Consider the following 20,886-nt stretch of genomic DNA (forward strand, 5'->3'; position numbering starts at 1 on the left):
ATGGGTCCCCTTTTCTACATTACAATAACTGAATTTATCAGTAGGACTAGGATAATTATAGATTTTGCATAAAAGTTTTGTTTTTAATATAATTGCATATGTGATCAAGAAAATTCTAGTTGATGTGGGAAAACTATGGTTTGGTTTTGTATTTTGAACACCAAAACGAGTGGTTTTTGAAATAATGTATTTCTGTCTTCGGTTATTTATGTTGCTACTGCAACTAAACACTAAATTTGTCGAACTAATAGTTAGTGTCTATATTGTCTGTCCGTCACCGTCACTTGGAAGTAGTAGAAATTAAATGACTGTGAGAGAAACAATGAGCTATCATGTTAGTTTTTTGTTGACTGACCTAATTAACAACTATTGACCTTATAGTTTGAATTCAATAAACAAAAACACTGGACGTTTCAGCAAATGTTCAGCGTTCCGGCAAATGTTTTTGGGACACCGGGACAGAACTCGGAGAAAGGGACGATGCTTATTTTACGGGATGTATATGACTCCTACTGTGGATTTCCTAAACTACCCCTCCAGCCGGGGCCCCCGGGGGGCCAGTCCAACACTGGATGATATCACTGAATAGGATAGTTGTTGGCCTCAATGTTTGGCGATTTTCAAAGTACAGTGTACATATTTCCTACCAACAACACAAATATTTTCCTTTTTGTTAAATTTTCTGTAGTTTGTAAATGGTGATCTTGCTTCACAGGTGACTGTAATTTACGCGTGCTCTTAAAACGATGCATTTAATTGTATGACGAAGAAACGTGCAAAATATACAGTGGTTCAAAAAATAAAGTAACCAGGTCATACTTCCAATACAATTCTATGTAAAGAGCAATGAAACAAAAGGAAAGCAGTTCCATAAGTTTCCTTTTGTTAGAGGAAGTATATTTACCAACATGTCCAAGATCTAAACGTCATCCAGTAAATAAGAAAGCAAATACTTTTGTCTCGTCTTCAGATGAACGAGTTTGGAACGGAGACACTGTGGGAGGGGTAGATCATTTGCCAAGATCTCAGAAAAGGAAGACTTCAGAGGAAACTGAAGACAATTGTAGCTTATCGATTCTTCACAATAATAGGTAAAAGGAGGATATGGCCATAAAATTCAGTCTCCAATTCACGCGAACACTTCCTGGATTTAAACTTCTTTTTTTTTTTTTTTTTATCTATTTCCTAATTTTACTACCGTACCAAGTTTCCCTAGATTAGGAAATTTTCCCTGAATCTGCGAGCACTAATATTTTAATTGGCCTTTGAAATATTAATTGAATGTTTAGTATGGCTATTAATAATAATTTAGATAGTATAACCCGGATTCAATATAGCAGCAGGGAACGAAATAAATCTATATTTTCAACAGTTATAGCCTGATATTGATAACATAAAAGATAGTAACGTTCTTTGTAAACAAGGAAGATAGTGACTCTTGCTGAGATTGTATCGGCAGTTGAAGACCGTACACTGTTGCTGAGACTTAAAAATAAGGATTATTCTTGCCTTCGTACAACGAAAACAGTTCGCAAAGCTTTTATTGGAAATGAATTTAGGTATTCTGCTAATAACGAGCTATGTAAATCTTTCCTTTATATTGACAAAGTATTCAGATTGACAAAGTAGTCGAAAAACTTGGCAATACTGTTTCTTGTCTGTCACTTGAAAGGGTGTGTCCGTCCATGTGATGGAGATAAGTTGCAGTGTTGTTCAAGTTACAGCTTATAAAATCTCTTGTGATTGCCTTTCTTTGCTTCAGCTCTTGTTCAGAATGTCAACGGAAAGGGCGTTCCTAAAATAATTATTACAGCATGACCAATATCTGTGTACACGTTGATGCAATAATATATATATATATATATATATATATATATATATATATATATATATATATATATATATATATATATATATATATATATATATATATATATATATATATACAATACTAGTTTCTCAAACTGTGGTCTAAGGACCATACGTGGTTCTCGAGGTCTGACATGTTAGTTCAAGAACAGAAAAAAATAAAATTCAAGTAAAATGATAACTGCGAATGGCAATGTGCATGTATGCAAGCACTCTGAAACTTCAATTAAATACTTGAAAAAGGAAAAGCAAAGAAAGAAGTTTTCTTCTATAAATATAAACAAATATAAAATTAAGGTAATTTTAATTAATAGAACTTTTTTTTTTTTTTTTAAAATATATAGCCTATAAATATACTGGTATTAACATATGCTCAAAGGGATAAGATTAGAGTAGTCCGTAATACATTTTCACTAATAAAAGTTGTCCTCACTTGAAAAAAAAGTGTAAGAAACCCTGGTCTATAGCTATAAGATTTAGGTATTATGGAAAAAAATTTACTAGTGTGGATAGTTGATTGAATTTTATTATTGTTATTATTATTATTATTGTTATTATCTATGGTACCGAAACTGAAAGTCCGGACTACTGCTTCAACTTTGATCCGAACCATTACTCGAGTTCTTATGAGGTTTAATATTCCTAACTTGGATCGAACTTGGCGCCACGGACACTAGAGCCCTGAAAGAAAGAAATTAAAAAAGAAAAGATATATAATATAAAAGTATGGTTATGCAATATACAATGTCCCTTGCTACTATATGAATATGACTACCATCCTAAAGATAGTTGTAAAGTAACCAATGCACTAAAACTTGAAAGATGCAGTAGTCGTGAAAAGCATTTTTCCCCACCTCGCTTTGTATACTCCAAAACTGAATTATTCTTTATTTTTGCAGAATGAGTATACTTGAACTTTGGCTGGAATAGGGTTCCGCCGCTGCTTGCTCTACAGATAATTTCAGGTAAACCTACGGAACTAGATAGGAGCTTTTATGCTAAAGGACGGTTGAATGCTGTTGGCGTTTTTTTTTTTTTTTTTTTTTTTCCACTTTACTGCACCTCTCAATACCAATCTACTTAGCTAGCTAGTTGTGAATTTTAAGCTGTCTTCTATTCATGATATTCTCTACCACCAGTTAGTAGTTGTAAGGAAATGTAATTTAGAATGACTCTGGGAATCGTGCGTCAAAATCATTTAACAATTCCTACTTATTTTTGGAAACATTTTTTTTGCGGATGTAATAAAATAAGGCTCGTAAGCAGAAAAAACAGGTTTTCAAGTTTTGTAGTTGAACGTAGAACTCATAAGCTTATTAAGATTACGATATTTACCGAAAAATAAAGGTTGTCTGTAATGCAAATTTCCTTCGCAGAAGTCGTACCATCTGGATGTTTAACTAAATGACTGGTGGCTCACTGTTCTGATAACCACAGGTTGATAACTTGACCACCTCGTTCTCCAGATCTTGATCCCTATGACACTTTCTTAGGACAGATTAAAAACAAAGCGTATTGAGCTTGACCAAGTCACTGGGAGGCTTGAAGACCGCATACTTGGCGTAATAACCACTATCGACACACATGCTACTCGTATTTGAAAAAAAAAAAAAAAAAAAAAAAAAAACCGTGTTGCACGTTTAAATTTGTCGTGTGACAAGTGTTCAATGTGCAGTGGTTGTATTGTATTGTATTTATTTCGTCCTTTTTTCATACATTTAGCACTGTAATACAATGCATATGAAAGCAAACATAATTAAATACTTAGGAGAATAGATGAGAAAAGTAATAGGTGCAATAAAAAAGAAAAGTTGGTTGGGGCACATACTGCGTCGGAATTGTATTCAGAAAACAATAATAGGAGGGAAAAGAGGAAGAAAGATTGGAATGGCCGATGCTGTGAGAAACTGTATAACATACAGATGATGAAAAAAAAAGACAAAAAAATGAGATAGCATCCAGTTTGCAACCTGTCATGAGACAGAGCCACTGGAAGAAGGAAGTGCTCATACTGAACAATTATGATACGAAAAATAAATATCTACAGTTTTACAGACGTATTATTCGTGAAAAAAAAAAAAAAAAAATCCATATAAATTTAACAGTGAATTTTCTGAAGTCCTAAACATTCTCTCTCCTGGAATGTATTGTATAGTAAAATTTGGAATTAGTGGTTTCCCCCCTTATATTTAGGTAAGAGCACATGCTAACGGATATAACCTTTAGGGTAATTAAAGTAATATTTATAAAATGTGAAGACTCCTTTACGTCATCTATTGTGAAACTTTTCATTGGAAAAAATTCCATTGAAGAGATATGACTTGCAAAATGTCTTTTCTCGGAATTTTCTTATAGTGGGCGTGATTGGATATAACGTAATATTTTTTTCTATTCCCATAAGAAAAGAGAAAGGAAATAGAGATATTTATTGTGTAGGCGATACGTGGAAGGTGATAACTTTTATTTTTTTCACCTCGAATTACTGACACTAATACATAATCTTAATTTAAGCATACAGTAAACAAGACAACATTATTCGTTTATGTTACTGTGTTTCTCTGCTTCTATATTGCATACAATAGAGGAACTACTGACTACCCTCAGTCTCTTGACTGCAAGGAGGAACGCACGGTGGCTCAGTGGTAGAGCGCGTACCTGTGGTACGTTGTCCCTGGTTCGATTCCTGGCCAAGTAACTTTGTGTGGACAGCATCGTGTCCGTGGGTTTTCTCGGAGTACTGCAGTTTCCTCCAACATTATCATTCCACCATTTCTTCCATCATTCACTTGCCTTAATCATCGGTCTTCCTTAGCCTGACAGGCATAGTCGCGGGACGTTAAACTGAAAGATTTCATTTTTTCTTCAGCTGCAATGCTGTCTCCAGTACGGAATTTGACAAACTAACGGCAAGTGGTGCGTTGATGCACAATTTCTAGGCCAAATGCACTGTTTTAGCTTGCTGTGCAAAATGCTTCAGTTTGAAGCTTGATAGAAGCCACGCAAATGTGTTCTGAATTGTGGAGTTTCATACGATCCTGTTCAACAATGCACTACCTCCTGATTGTCAGGGTTATCCCAGCCTGTATTCTAGACATGTACTTGTTTTGTTACGTTCGGCATACGATCTTAATTCATCCTTGTGTTGTGTTGCTGAAGTGAGTTTCTCACCAGACGTCAGAATAGGCATTCCATTCACACGAACCTAATACAGGCTATTGGAAATTGTATAATCTGTATTTGTTTGGGGATTCCCAATTAATTTGTCTTGCAATTCGCTTAGATTTTTTTTAAATTTTTTTTTATTTTCCTTATTGGGTTAATGTTAAATCTAGGACAGTCACTTCGCAGACTACAGCTTGAGAAAGGTTGTATGCTTCAGCATTCTTTGACTGGCATGAAAAAAAAATAAGTTGGACTAAGGGATTGTAAGTTTGGTATTCAATAAAACTCGACACATTAAGAACTTCCTGTGTAGAAACTCCATAGTTGACATGTTATTACATGTTATAATGCATAGCAATTAATTAAATTCTTCGCTAAAATTTAATTTTGCATGTATGGTGATGAGTTAATTTGTAAGAAACTCCCAAGGTCTTGTACTATTACGAGATCGTACCAGTTCTGGTTCTTCTCTCGGATTCTTTCATTAAAAGGATCTTCGTGAGTCTATTAAGGTTGATAACTCGTTTAGTAAGATGTGCATTCCAGTTACATTTTCGTGAGAAATGTCTCAAGTACTCTCTCACAAGTTCTTCTGTGAATAATATGTGTGAGAATAAACCAGATTACATCTGCTTTCATTTTCTTTAAATGTCTTTTTTGCACTTAATTTAAATAATTTTGTTATGTTTGTTTATTGGTACAGTTTTAGAGTAATATACTTTTTTTTTCCCTTTTTAACTATTTATTTGATGGTAGAAGCGTGGATTGTTACTTCATTTGTCGAATAGAACAGCCATTCTAATTGTTTTACAAGCTTACTCCTGGCTAAATGGTTATTGTCCCAGCCTGTGATGCAGAAAAACAGAGTTCAATTCCCGATGGAAACTCGCGTACTTTATATTCCATGGCAAGTTATAGGTCAGTCATGATCAGTGTTGCCAACTGTTGGGACATAAATGAAATCTGTTTTACGTCCCACGATTATGCTGCTAGGCTAAAGGAGACGGTGATGAGAAATGAATGAATAAAGTGGGAGGAAACGGGAGAACTCCGAGAAAACCCACGCACAGTTTTGTCCACCACAAAGTTTACTTGGTGCGAGCTGGGATCGAACCAAAGACCCCATATACCAGAGGTGAACGCTCTATCAGTGAACCACCACGGCTTCTACTGTAGAGATATATCCGTAAACGTGGGAACGTAGTTGCTAAGTTGCTATTTTTGCTAATCGTAGAGACTGATTTCGCAGCTTGGTAGGAAACGTAGTTTAAATTTAAAAAATTGAGTAAAATGTAGTTTATCGCCATACTGAAAATATTTCCTCGACACACACACAGTGCCTAACAAATTATAATTGTGCCCGAGTTACTAGTTCTGGTTTCGTTCGATTCAAATTCTAACTTCCGAAAAGACAAAACGTAGACTGTGACGAATTTCCTCTATGTTCATTGACAATAAATCATAGAAAAACAAAATTGGGGCCAGAGCTTCTAAACTGACTTTCGGTTAAATTCATTCCTAAAAGCACAAGAGACTGTAGAATTTTTGACATAACCCATGAGCACATCTCCTCTTTGTAAAATATAAACGTGCCTTTAATAATAATAATACTAATAATAATAAAAATAATGGATAGAAAACATCAGCATGCATAAAAAATGATTTCTGGTGAGTGAAGATTGCGTAATTTACGTAGTAAAGTAATATATAATGACATTTGTAATGCATGATCGTTATCTTCGAAGCCATTTTCCCAGTTAGCTAGGGTCGGCTTTTCGAATCGCTGCCATCCATCTGTGTAGCTTGTCATATCCACTGTGACACCACACTGTACCATACCGTTCTTGACACACTCTCCACTTCTTTGGTCGGCCTCGCGCTAGTTTCCCCATGTAGTTCTATTGCAACCACTAAATGAGCTACGTAATCCAAGGTTGTCTTACATGTCCAAACCATCTCAGTGTACTTTCTTGATCCCAAGTACCCGAGTTTCATCTTCATTACTATATCAAGTCGTGTTCCTGTATCGTTGATTACATTTTTCATAAAAGGACAATGTAACTATTGTCTTGGTTTTACTGATTCTGAGCCTTTTGCTCACCAATGCTCTTCTCCAGATATCTAACTTCTCTTCCAGTACTGCCTTGGTCTCACCAGCACGATATCGTGCGCAAATAGCATATTCCAAGGTGATAACTTAATCATTTGTAATCTCATCCATCACAACTGTAAAAAGGTGTGGGCTAGCTCTTTACTAAGACTAGCTCCTTGGTGAAGTTGCACTTTAACTGTGAACTCTTCTGTTATTCCACACGCGCTTTTAACTCTTTCATTGCCCACCAAATAAGATCTCGTGGCACTCGTATCATACGCTTTCTCTAGTTCGATGAAAACCGTATGAAGGTCCTTCTGGTATTCTTTGTAATTTTCCGTTAGCATCTTAAGTGCAAATATTGCATCCATTGACGATCATCCTGGCATGAAACTAAATTAATTCTGTTATTTCGGTCTCTTCCCTCAATCTTGCTCCAATCACTCTCTCCCAGTTTCATTGCTTGGTTCATAAGGGAAATATCCAAGCCTACCATGTGGATTTTCGAAGACATAACTTGATGCTTCAATGTATGCCTTATGTGAATTTAGTTAGGCCCAGGTCCTGGATTCACTATAATTATCATCAATACGACTACTTCTATTTGAACTTCCTGTTACTGTAGTTTTAGTTATTATTGATTAAAAAGTATTGGTCAAAATAAATAAAAATAAGATCACAGGAGAAAACAGTTAAACGGAAATTGTCATTGAAGCTTTCATTGCCGTGACCAGCAAACGGGTGACTTGGAAATTCATCCAAGTGTAAAACACCATGATAGAACTGATGTTTCTTTTCGTTTTATCAACGGAAAACTTACTCATTTAAACTTTTAGAGTGGAAATTGTAGATTAATTGATAAAGTTTGATATAATGAACACTGTTAAAGACTCTTTCGTTTGAAACTTGTAATGCCTACTTAAAGCATTCAGTCAAAATGTGAATTGTGTTCGCGACACACTAATTCTGAACTGACTTTGCTACGTCCAGGTACTTACGAGCATTGAATTCCTTCCACTTTCCTTTGATTTTACAAAGAAATAAATATTTCAGAATAAGCTTTAATAGCATAGATACTTGCAATTTTATCAGTGATTTATGTTATAGTAAGCTATGATGATAGGAGTTCTTTTGTTGAGAATATGCTACTAACAGTTTCAATCTTACCGCTGCAGGGGTCATTACAAAGTAACATTAAATTGATAATTTGTCAAGCGTTTTGTCATCAATTAAGTTACTAAAGGTAGACAGTTTTCTGTAATACTTGGAAGTTTGATGTAAATGATAAACAATTTTGCATGATTATTCCAGACAGTCAGTGGAAAAATTGCTGATGGAAACTACTCCCTGAATAGTTTTTTCGTAATGAGTAGTTGACATGCTGCGACGCAAAGCCCTAGGTTTGATTCTTAATGGAAGCTTATGTCACTTGAATCTCACGTTAAGCTGTAGATTCAAAACTATAATTTCGAAGCTAAAGAACGACTTTCAACTTCCAAATAAACAAATTATTATTAGCCAAGTGCTGAACTGTGACGTGGAATACCAGCAGCGTCAATTCAGATTTTGCTTGAAAAGCTTTGGAGGGAGGCAAGATTCTTTTTTCATTAGTTTGACGCTTTTTATTAGTATATTGTATACAACTGATTAAATTTCTCAAACACAGGGGCAGTTACTTCCCTGACTTCCCGAAACGACTCTTGTGTAAAACAAAACAGTTAAGTTGAGGGAAGCGTCAATCACCAATCGATGGCGATATTTTTCAGCATTATTCACATTTTGAAACCCAAAACCAGATTAATTCAATAACCACAAAGTAATAGGCGTATTACTTTTGATTTCACTGGTTGGAGTTCACCTTTTTTTTCCGATTTTTTTTTTTTTTTTTTTTTTTTTTTTAATAGTAGTTTAACCTTGGATTCGAGCCATGAGCTCCCATCAGGAATGAAACTCGGATTTCCTATATGGAAGCCATGCACATTATTTTGCCAGAAAGGAACTATTCATGCATTCATTATTGAAAATACTTTGTTCTATATATCGGCAAAGTGCTTCCAATAATGACCTCAATAATGAACAAAGTAATATATCAAAAAGAAGTGCATGAATAACTTGATTCTAGTTGTCTTTGGACGAAGTGTTCAGTATTCATCTCTTCAATTTGAATTATTATTGTGAATATTTGAGCTTTTTTTTTTTTTTTTTTTTAAAAAAAAAACATTGGAAAGAGGGGAAGGTATTGCCTTCTATGACAATAATGCTGCAATTAGTCTAATATTAGAGCTACCTCGTGGCTATATAATTAGCGTATGCGCATTTGACACTGGAGATCGGGGTTCAGTTCTCGGCGGGAGCTCATGTGGTTCGGATCCCACGTTAAGCTGTAGACTCACATCTCATATATCGTCGCTGCGGAAAGGGATGCTAAACTCAGATCAAACCAAAAAACAAATTCTCTTCTTAGTTACTGCCTGTACTAAGGTTACTGTAGTGTGCGTTGCTTTAAGTAAAGAGTTTTTCTTTTTCAGTAATTCTTACCACACATTTACACTTTTTTCTTCTTTTCATAGTTAATTCCATGTCACTTTGTATTTTTTATCATAAAGAAATATTACTTGTGGTGTCGCCTGCATCTGCCTGGCTATCAAATAATAAAAAATGGCTGTGTTCCCGTTTTGAAAGACATAACTAATTAATTTTTCTGTAAAGCGTACATTGAAGCCTGTAATGCCCTAAGGAGGGCGCGGTGGTTCAGTGGTAGAGCGTTCACCTCCGGTATTTGGGGTCCCTGGTTCGATCCCAGCTCACGCCGTGTGGACTTTGTGGTAGCTCGTGGGTTTTCTCGGGGTTCTCCCGTTTCCTCCCACTTTCTTCATTCCACCATTTCATTGATTTCTCATCAGTCTCCTTTAGCCTAACAGGCATAACCGTGGGACGTAAAACTAAAGATTTTTTGGGGTGGGGTGGGGGGTAATGCCCTAATTTTCTCCGGTACGACAGCGGTTCCATCACAGCACAACCGTTTGAAAGTGGCTGCTTTAGCGAATCTCGAATTATTAAAACTTAACCAAAGCTAATATATTTTAATTTAGTTTTTCAATAGACCTATCACAAGAATATGTATATCGTACACGATTGATGAAATTCATCTGATTTTGACCAAACCTGGCATGATATATGCACACTAAATTCAAGATTATCTGAAATATTATGGTGTGCAGCACAGGCTTTTGGTTCTTGAATTATGGACCATTTAAATTTAGGGTTTGATCGTAGTCCAATTTTTGCAAAATAATTTTCTCTAATTTCTGTTTAGAAGAAAAATACGTGGAACAAACCTGCTAAACGTTAATTTGAGACATAAAGTAGAATGAGATGGTTGATTAGCTATGTTATATATCAGTGTGCACTTACTTTACAATATATATATATAATATGAAAGTTTTTTTTTTTTTTTTTTTTTTGCAATAGAAAAACTTAGTAACGTTTAGAAATAATCACTTTTAAACTAACGCAATTATTTAGATTCAAGAACTTGTAGAGTCAAGAACTAATTTGTATAACAACTTCAGTCACATTTAAATAAGACATTTTCTAGAATCATTAAACTATCAAATATTATTCAATTAAGATCTTCCAGCGTGTACGTTCTCCTTTATTGTAATTGTAAAACTTACCTTATTAGACTAGAAGAAATTTTCTTTTGTTAGCTCAGTCTTATTCGTCTAGAGAAGATGTATTTAACAGATATGAGCTATTAAACTTAAAGATTACATTTTTTCATTTAGGGGCCGCGGTGGCTCAGTGGTAGAGCATTCACCTCTTGTGCTAGGGGTCTCGGGTTCAAACCCTGCTCCCGCCAAGTGAACTTTGTGGTGGACAAACACAGTGTGCGTGGGTTTTCTCGGGGTTCTCCCGTTTCCTCCCACTTTCTTCATTCCACCATTTCATTCATTACTCATCATCACCGTCTCCTTTAGCCTAACCGGCATAACCGTGGGACGTAAAACTCAAAATTTCATTTCATTTTTTACATTTTTTCATTTATACGTACAGAGATCAAATTTATTCCTCATATAATAAACTCTCAATTATTTGTGCTGATCATCGGGCAAAACTACATTAATAATACGAAAAACTAATATTCCGAGTAATTTGTCTTAATGGTAAAAAAAAAAAAACAATTTCACAGGATACACAAACTATCAAAGACAAGTACTGTGTTTTCCATCGAGTGATTATTATAATCATATTTCTCTTGCATTCAGTGCACTTGTTTTCAAAGCAAAATACAAAACAGTATCGGTATAAACTGTAGACTTACATCATGACTTAACAACAACAACAAAAAATCTCATTATTTAAAATGCCTGCAAAAAAATAAAGTACCCGCCACGAATTAGCCACAAACCGGAAATTTCACGTACGAAAGTTTGCTGTACATATTGTGCTTGTTCGGAACGAGGTTACAAATTTTTCTTTTAAAAAGAATAACTTAGAAGAAATAGTTTGATAAGCTATATAAATTGGTTCATTCTTTCCAAATTTATAAACAAAAGCATGCATGAATAATGGAAATATTCTTCATAAGTGCTGTATAGTATGTAGGTATTTATATTTCAGTAATAGTAACATACATAGGCCTACATGCCTTGCGCGCTTTGATCATTTTGGGATTCCTCCTTGTGTGGTTGAAAGATATACTTACGTCAATCTAGTACATATCTCAATCTGTCTTAAGACAAGAGGCCTCTCAAGAAGTTGAAGGGTGGTCTGTTTCTTTTCAAGACAAGGAAGAGGAAAAATGTTGTACAGTCAACAGGATGTTTGTGGTATTACTCAGACAGCGGTCTTGCTGTATAAGCACAAATGTTGGCCATTACCACATATAACACAACATAAATTAAGTCTGCAATGCATTTTCAGTATTAGCTCTGTTTCCTACAAATATCTTGTAATATTGCATTTAATGAACCTATAGAAAACGCTTAAATGTTCATCTAAATACAGCTATATTTATCTAATTAGTCTTCCTGTACGGTTTTTTGAATTTTCCCCAGCCCAAAAAACAGTGTGTTTTATTGGGTAAAACCCACATAAAAAAAATAAAATCCAGAAAAAAAACATCTCCGAAAGTATACTTCAAAACTTCGATTCAAATGATAACCTTAATGATTGTAATAGTTTATTTAATCGTGTTTCTCAGTACACGCATAGTTTCAGAATGTTTTAAACCTGTATTTTGGATCAAAAATCAAATGTATTTCCATTTAAAAAAAAAAAAAAAAAAATTCTTGTACGCCTTATATCTGGAGAACTACATATAGTGTAGCCTAACCAAACTATCACTTAACTCAGCATGATGTGTTTATTCCGTAGAAAATACGAAAACTAGATTTAGGGGCCATTCAGAAATTTTGACCCCTGATCCAAAAACTAATTATTGGGCAAGACCACAATCTTTTGATTTTTTTATCATTCCTAAAATTCTTGTTTCAAAATATCTCCATCCAGAACAGAATACCATTGGGGAGGGGGAGAGGATGTTTGGATATCATACACAATGAAATTAATTTGAGTTTGATCAAACTTGCTGTAATGGTGTAATCTGGGACAAAAAGCAATGATACTACTGTACTTTTGTTTTGCATCTATACTAATACTCGCGTATTACTGTAAAACAAATAACATGTCTTTGTCCGTATGTCAGTTAATTACAGATCAAAAATGCGCCGCTTAAAAACGCTTCACTTAAAAAATAAATTACAAAAGTATACCTGTATTTTCTCAACACTGTACCTGGATAATTACACACACACACACAGAAACGAAAATTTGCATTTGAAACGAGATCGGGAAACTCCTGAATTCAACTGGCTGAATAGCACCACTGCTTGCATCGAATTTATGGTTTAATGTTGCTTCAAATTTCACCACGTTATGCGTCCACACAGGTTCCCTTGCAGTAAATATGACACTCTTTAATGTTGTATACAGTTTGTCATTACATTTACTTCATACTTACTAGCCATGCCACCACTAAAAATATCCAAACTCTTTATCCGCCGTAGTTTTTTTTTTTTTTAATTTTAATATTAGTATAACATAGTCTTACATTTCACATTATCAATGTTTATTTTCTTGCCCCTTGTCAATGTTTGAACAAATTTTTACTAAATTAGATATTAAACTTGAAAAAGACACGTTAGAGGGACTCAACGCAAATAACGATGTGTTAAATAAATACTTAACACTTGCAATTACCTATAAATTTGAACCTCCGGATACTTTTTGATCTTGTGGTTTGTGCTGGATGATTTCCTTATAATTTTAAGTTTTATTTTTGAAGATACATGTAAAATGTGTTAGCAATAACTTGTAGTTTATTAACATATCTTTTACTTGATTTTTCAGATTCAAAGCAAGTACAGCGAAGACCTTGCCCATGAATGTTTAGAGTGGGTTAAAATTATCACCAACGAACCAATTAACACTTCTGGTGATCCAGATAATTTCTACGAAACTCTTAAGGATGGAACTCTCCTTTGCAAGTGAGTAATTTACAATTTAAATGCTCTGTTATGTTTTCAAACAATTTGTGGTAGTTCTAGTGAGACAAAATCAATGTGAGAGAAAAAAAAAGTTCTTTTAGTATGATAGTTACAATTAGGTGAACTAATATGAAAGTTTTATAATACGAAATATATAACATATAATGTAGTTTTACGGACCGGAATTGCAAGAAAGTTGGTCTGGGAGTTGTACGGCCTTGCCTTATCCGTAACATTCACACCCATTACGTATGAGATCAGAGATCCTTTGTTAGGGAGTATTTAGCACCAACGGTTGGTGGTCTCTAGAAGCAGCGGTTGCACAGTAGGTGCACTCTCTGCTTCTAAGTGTTACGTAAATATTTGTACAAGCAGGAAGCTACATTTCCCTCCCTTTTTGTACTTAAGGATATATTCATTATTATTGTAATGTCCATTAACTATTTGCTAGCAAACCTACTGGACAATTACAACTCAACGTCGAGTTCTTTCTACACAACTACACTGGTATTGTTTCAAGAGTAGTAAAATAAGATATTATATACTGTGAAGCACGAAATATACAGGGTGCCCAGCACAGACACTATCAATCTTTTAAAAAAAAAGTATATTTGAATGATTTTTTTAAAGACAAACTCGACAAGTTTTTGTGCTAATCAGTAAATCACTACGTGTGCGCCACGTGTTGCCCAACAAATATCTAAACGAAATTCTCTCTTTCGCGCCGTATGTTTTCAAGCATGCGCAGTGTTGTTTCACAAACACCAACAATTCTCCGCTCAAATCAACCGAATCCAATGCTGGAGTTATCTAAACGTTATCCTTTATGTATCCACCAAAGAATAAAATCCAATGAGTACAGATCAGGGAACCGTGGAGGCCGTAGTATGGGCCCACCAATCAGATCTAATGATTATAATAATTATAATTATTTAAGCGATTCCTCACGTAAGAACGGATGTAAGACTGTTGAGTTGCTTTCTTTTTAAAAATATTTGTTTGCAGAGTTATAAAAGTATTTTTGGTAGTGTTGGTAGTACTAGAAATTGTGTATGTCCCATTTCATTTACGGTATTAAGAACAAAAACTGTTTTTCACTCACAGTTGAATAAAATAACGTTTTTAGTGTGTCTAAAACGTAAAATTCACATTTTATATACCACCTCTTTCCTCGTGAAAATAACAATTTTGCGCACCAGCAATTCAATTCTATGCAGGGCGTCTCAAAAGTCCCCTGACATAACGTAACTCTATCAGATACAACAAAATGTAAGAGGGGGGGAACAGTCTTTAAATTTGATTTTTTCAATCTAAAGTGAAGGATTTTTTTTTTTTTTTTAATATATATAATTGGAAGAGCAGTTTGGGCTGTACACTCTTTATGCGCCCAATGTTAAATGAAAATGCAACGTTCCCATTTGCCTGGACCCACAACATAAGTAAATAAAGTTACTGTCGGTTACGCAAACATGATGGCCAGCTCCCATTTCAAACCGTAACTTCATTCACTTATGTTGTGGATCCATGTAAATGTCAATGTTGCATTTTCATTTAACATTGGGCGCATCAAGAGTGTACAGCCCAAACGGCTCGTCCGGTTCAAAAAATTCCTTCACTTTAGATTGAAAACATCTTGCTTGGAGATGGTTTTTCCTCTTACATTTTGTTGTAACTCTGTTAATAAGTTATCCTATACCAGGGGACTTTCGAGACACCCTGTATATATTTTCAGTGTTTCTTTTGTCAAGTTATTTGGAACCAATAACTGCGGCCACTCATTCTCGTTCGTCACTTGGCTACAAGGGATTAGATAAAGTCAAATATTGGTAAGTGAAGGAAATTTGTAAATGGACTGATGGTTCTGCAATGGCCGCAGCTATTAGTCTCCATTTTGAAAACATATGAGCGATATAGCTATGTTGTTTTATTCCTTGTTAGAAAATATAAACTCCTTGCCATATTCTTAATGTTAGCAACGCTCATACAACTTAGGCGTAAACAATTCTCCTTTGTATTTTTGAAAGATGTATCAATCATCTTCCGCTGAAGAACAAAAGTACTATGTTCCACAAAAGTTACTACTTTAAAGGAAAATAAAATAAATATAAAAAGTGGGAAGTGTAAAAATAGGCGGTCGCACAACCAATTAACTTCAGGCAGCATCCGCACTTGTATTCATTCCTATATTGCTTGTTCCTCCACGGGTGGGATACGTAGGGAGAAGGCCATGATCAGATATTTGAAGTGGTAAATTTTGAGTTTCCATTTAATCAGAAATTAATTTCCAATATATATCTATCTTGCCTTTGTATACAATGGTAGGAAGTGAAACTATGTGAAGTTAGCGACGACACTAGAGGGAGGGGCAAGGGATGGACGCCCACTCTCCCTGGTGATATCGTCTGCCCTCCTAACTACTCACCAGATATCTGTATTAAGATAGGTCAAATAATATGAAACTTATTTTCGGTATGCAGAAAAATAGCTGCCCTCCAAAATTTGTTTTGTAACGAAATACGATAAAAGGAGACGTGTCGTGAGGGATCTTGAGAAATCTTTTCTAGGGGGAGAGGGGGACAGTAATTTGAACAATAGGCCCGGAAAAGAATTTTCGAGGGAGTTGGGATTGAATTGAATTTTCGTGAATGCCTTCGTATTGCTCCTTCTGTATGCAATAGAAAAGAATATATTTTCAGTCCCTTAAGTTAGGTATCTGAAGGCTTTGCTCGAATGACTGTCATTGAACAGAAGAATGCTTTACCTTTTGAAATAGGTATGCGTCTGTGTTGAATATGCAGTACGTGTGAATGTGCGTGAAGCACAGGAAGTTATGCTCATGGCCTACGTAACTATTACATTTCCAATGTTCGCTTATACGCAGTTTGACTTTGGTATGTCATTGTTTAAAAGTATTTCAGACTTCCCGTTTACATTTATTTCCTTAACATCCTTAGGTGTGTAGCTAAAGCTTTTGTGGTAAGATTTCGTGCATGAAATTGCCATTTTTTTTGCCACAATTGAGATTTCTACTCTGCCGCTGAGAAACAAATTAAACAATAGTATCTATTTCTTTTCACTTTTTGAATCCCATTATGTTTGTTCCCTTTTATAACTGTTGATATACAATATTAATTCTTCGAATTTTATTCGAGTAACTTTCCTCAGAGGAGGACTATTGGAAGAATGTAAGAGAAGATAATGTCTTTTCTCAGAAGTGCACTTAGGAAAAGAACAGGGTTTCGCATAGGAGACAGTGGCAGTACAGTAACACAATAGTTAGAAATATCAAAGCATAGCAATGAGCGGAGCGTACATTTGTAAAGTAATATCAAAGTTTAAGGAAATCATAATGTCTGGCCTTTGGTATATTTGAAGGATAGTTGACCAGCTCTCATTTCTAATCTCCCATAGATAAATAAGACTGGCTCTGAAGAAACTTAACTCTGGAAAAACTTCTGGTACCGCCCCCATCCTTTTCCCATCTGCGATAGTCTTTTGAAATTCTTAATTTAAGTTCGTTCTTGTTCATAATTGTTGCTCAGTCCCATTTTTGGAGGAAGTAAACAATAGGTTCTTTCACAATGTTAAATGTCTAAGATTTTTTTTAAAGCCTATAGCTTTATGTAGGGAATTATTTTTGTTTACTTTCAAATGAACTGAAATTTTAACGATTTATTTTTGATTTTTTTTCAATTTTAGTTAGTGTCTTCTGCTAAATATACTTTCACGATTTCACAATAAATTTGCATCAATATAAATTTAGTACTCCATTGGTTGACTCTTTATTTATATATGTTTAATTTTTTAGTCTTTGCTTTTGGGTTTTCCAACATAGCGTATTAGTTGAAGAACGTAAGTAAAACTGTACTCGTGATATCTTAAAAATCAATAGTGGAGAAAATTAACTATGAATAAAGTATATACAGATAAATTTTAAGTACAGTAAACTTTCAGTTATCCGCAGTCTTGCTTTCCTTTTTTGTTACGATAAATGATTATATTAAGAGTTTAAAATACATTGAGACAAAATGTTGTTAAAAAAAACTTCAATCACAAATAATGAGGTGTTTTAACAAAGATTTTTTTTTCCTTTATGAAAAAGAAAATCAACAAACTTTGTAAGCATAGCAAATTACTCTTTTAAGTTGTCATTGTACGCCTAAATCCTTAAAGTAAATAAAAAGGGTTCAAAAACATTTTCGTGTTGATTTTTGCTCTTTTTCGGCAATTTTGCGGATTATTTGCGGTTGCCGCGCCACCCACTTCCACGAATAATCGTTTGTTTGTTGTATAGTGCATTGCAGTATTATTTCTCAAATAGCCATGCAATTAGGTTAATAATAATACCCAGAACTCGTAACTTTTGCGTGATAATAGTTACCTCACATTTTTTAAAATAGTGTTTCTAATAATTAAGCACTTGAAGTAGCTTTGAAATAAAATTATCTGTGCACTGGAGATGTGAGAAATTTAATTTTCAGTCTTCTTCATTATATATAGTTTTATTCTGCAAATTCTGTGAAACAATTCGGTCAAAACAAGGAATGCTTTATGTAATACTGTGCATAATTAATATAAATCAAAATATTTTTTTCATTACTGTACTTTAAGTGAAAAATCTAAAGTGAATTTAGCATGTTCAGACGGTAATTAGAAATCTTGCTGGCAATCATATAGAAATTTCATTTTGATTTTAATTCTGTATACAATTGAAATATTTTTGATTACGAAACTTTAATAACAACCATAACAGTAATTGAAACATGTTTGCATTTATCATTTCTAACGTACATTTTTCAGGTTAGCCAACGATATCAAGCCAGGTTCTGTGAAGAAAATCAACGAGAGCAAAATGGCTTTTAAGTGTATGGAGAACATCAACGCATTCTTGGAAACTGCCAGAAATCTTGGCGTCCCTGCACAAGAAACTTTCCAGACTGTTGATCTCTGGGAAAGACAAAACTTAAATTCTGTTGTAATTTGTCTTCAGTCGTTGGGTAGAAAGGTAAGTTTCGTTTTAGAAAACAAAGTACTGTGAAATATACTGTTGATTGTAGAGAAATGCTTTTAATTGCGTGGTGAAAGTACATAGTTCTAAAAATTTAGTTAATCTCTGTAACAATACGTCCAAGTTGTAGGGTACTAAGTTTCTTAGTTATGGATATGTACCTACCAAGTGGCGATTTTCTATGAGGTACAGTATTTCTACCTTGAAATAATTATCATCTCTTGCTAGACTAAATTGTGGAACGTAAAATTGGAGTTTGTGGTAGCTTTCAAAGAATGTCACATCGCAAGTACTGAGACATCTTAATTTTAATAGTTGCACATTATACAAGTATATGGTACAAAATACCTTTCAGTATGAGAAGTTTTTTCTATAAATAGTTATTTAGTATATATATTAGGGTGGTCCAAAACTCAAAACTAACAGGGATCGGGGGTCAACAAGGCTTATTTGATTCCTTCTGATGTATACAAAGAACAAACGAAATTTCAGTACGAATTAAGTCATATTTACAGGTCGCTCCATTTTGTCTTTTTTTTTTTCAGTTGTCAAAACTTTCAGAAATAAAATGTCACCCTGTATTCTCAATTTACAAAAACGGTTTCTTCAGTGAAGCGGGAAAATTTGTAGGATGATTGTCAACCAATTGAAGAGTAAACTGCTTCTGTTTCTCATCTTTTGTCGAGGCTTTATTATACTTTTGGATGAAACTTATACCTCTTTCAGTTACATTATCCACCACAGCCATTTGCTTTTATAATTCGCAAAATTTTTGGAAAAAAAGGATTATCTCGCCAGTGTTGTGGAGTTTGAGAAAACACTGAGACTTCTCTTTGCCTTTTTTCCATTAGGAATCACATATCGGCAGTGCTCTCTCTCGTTACTAGATCCTCCAAATTAAGTTCTTGGTTTTTCTTTGTCAGCTTAAATCGTCGTGGAATGTTCAGTAACGTTGGCCGCTGCAGGCTTTGGACCATCTTTTCCTCCTTTTTCTTCTGATATTCTGTCATGTAAAAGTGCTAATCTTGACAAATGTTCAGACAAAAAGCAGAACAAAAATGAAAATGATGCATATGCATTACTGGAAATAGTTTTCAGTAAGTTTTCAGAACTGACAAAAAGTTAGACATTGAGAGGGGCTTGGTTGGCAAATGGAGCCTCATGAACTATTACTTCTTCTGTCGCCATAGAGCGTATATTCATTACCTACCTAATATTTTTATAGTGCAACATATATTTATCTTAAATTTACAAATGAAAGAGTATATACGGAGGTGGGCATGCGCTATATTTTTGGAAACTGTCCCATGTATACTAGGGATGGCCATATCCGGATAATTTTTTATTCGGATATCGGATAGAAACTTATCCGGATTTGCAATATCCGGATGACGGATAACGGATAATATCCGAATAACGGATAATATCCGGATGACGGATAATATCCGGATAACGGATAAGATCCGGATGACGGATAATATCCGGATAACGGATGACGGATAATATCCGGATAACGGATGACGGATAATATCCGGATAACGGATAATATCCGGATAACGGATGACGGATAATATCCGGATAACGGATAATATCCGGATAACGTCGGGACGATAATATCCGGATAACGGATAATATCCGGATAACGGATGACGGATAATATCCGGATAACGGATAATATCCGGATAACGGATGACGGATAATATCCGGATAACGGATGACGGATAATATCCGGATAACGGATGACGGATAATATCCGGATAACGGATATATCCGGATGACGGATAATATCCGAATAACGGATATATCCGGATGACGGATAATATCCGGATATCGATATATCCGGATGACGGATATTATCCGGATATCGATATATCCGGATGGCGGATAATAACTGGATAATGAATTTATCCGGATGATGGATAAAATTCAGATAACGGATAATATCCGGGTAGTAGAACATTCGGATAGCGGATAATATACGGATGAAGGATAAAGGATAATATCCGGATAACGTATATGGTTTTAAAAAGATGATTAGGAGAAAGACATATCAGTCTATTCTGCTAATGGAGGTAATAGAAGAACTCGTGGAAGTGAAAAGTGGGACAAAACGGAGTACCCTGAGAAAACCCACGGACACGATCTTGTCTACTACAAACTTAATTGGCCGGGGATCGAAACAATGAGGACCCCACGCACTAGAG

General features: G+C 34.8%; 1 protein-coding gene across 1 annotated transcript in view; it reads left to right on the top strand.

The window, feature by feature from the left end:
* Positions 1–20,886, top strand: part of Chd64 (transgelin calponin-3) — a 75,489-nt gene that overhangs the window by 21,074 nt on the left and 33,529 nt on the right. The window contains exons 2-3 of the mRNA XM_081729026.1: positions 13,538–13,674; positions 18,475–18,679. Of these exons, the coding sequence (XP_081585152.1) occupies positions 13,538–13,674; positions 18,475–18,679 (342 nt within the window). The remainder of the gene's footprint in view (positions 1–13,537; positions 13,675–18,474; positions 18,680–20,886) is intronic.

This window comes from Thermobia domestica, chromosome 1, assembly GCF_964235325.1.
Source record: "Thermobia domestica chromosome 1, izTheDome1.hap1.1, whole genome shotgun sequence".
In the NCBI taxonomy this organism is placed as follows: Eukaryota; Metazoa; Arthropoda; class Insecta; order Zygentoma; family Lepismatidae; genus Thermobia; species Thermobia domestica.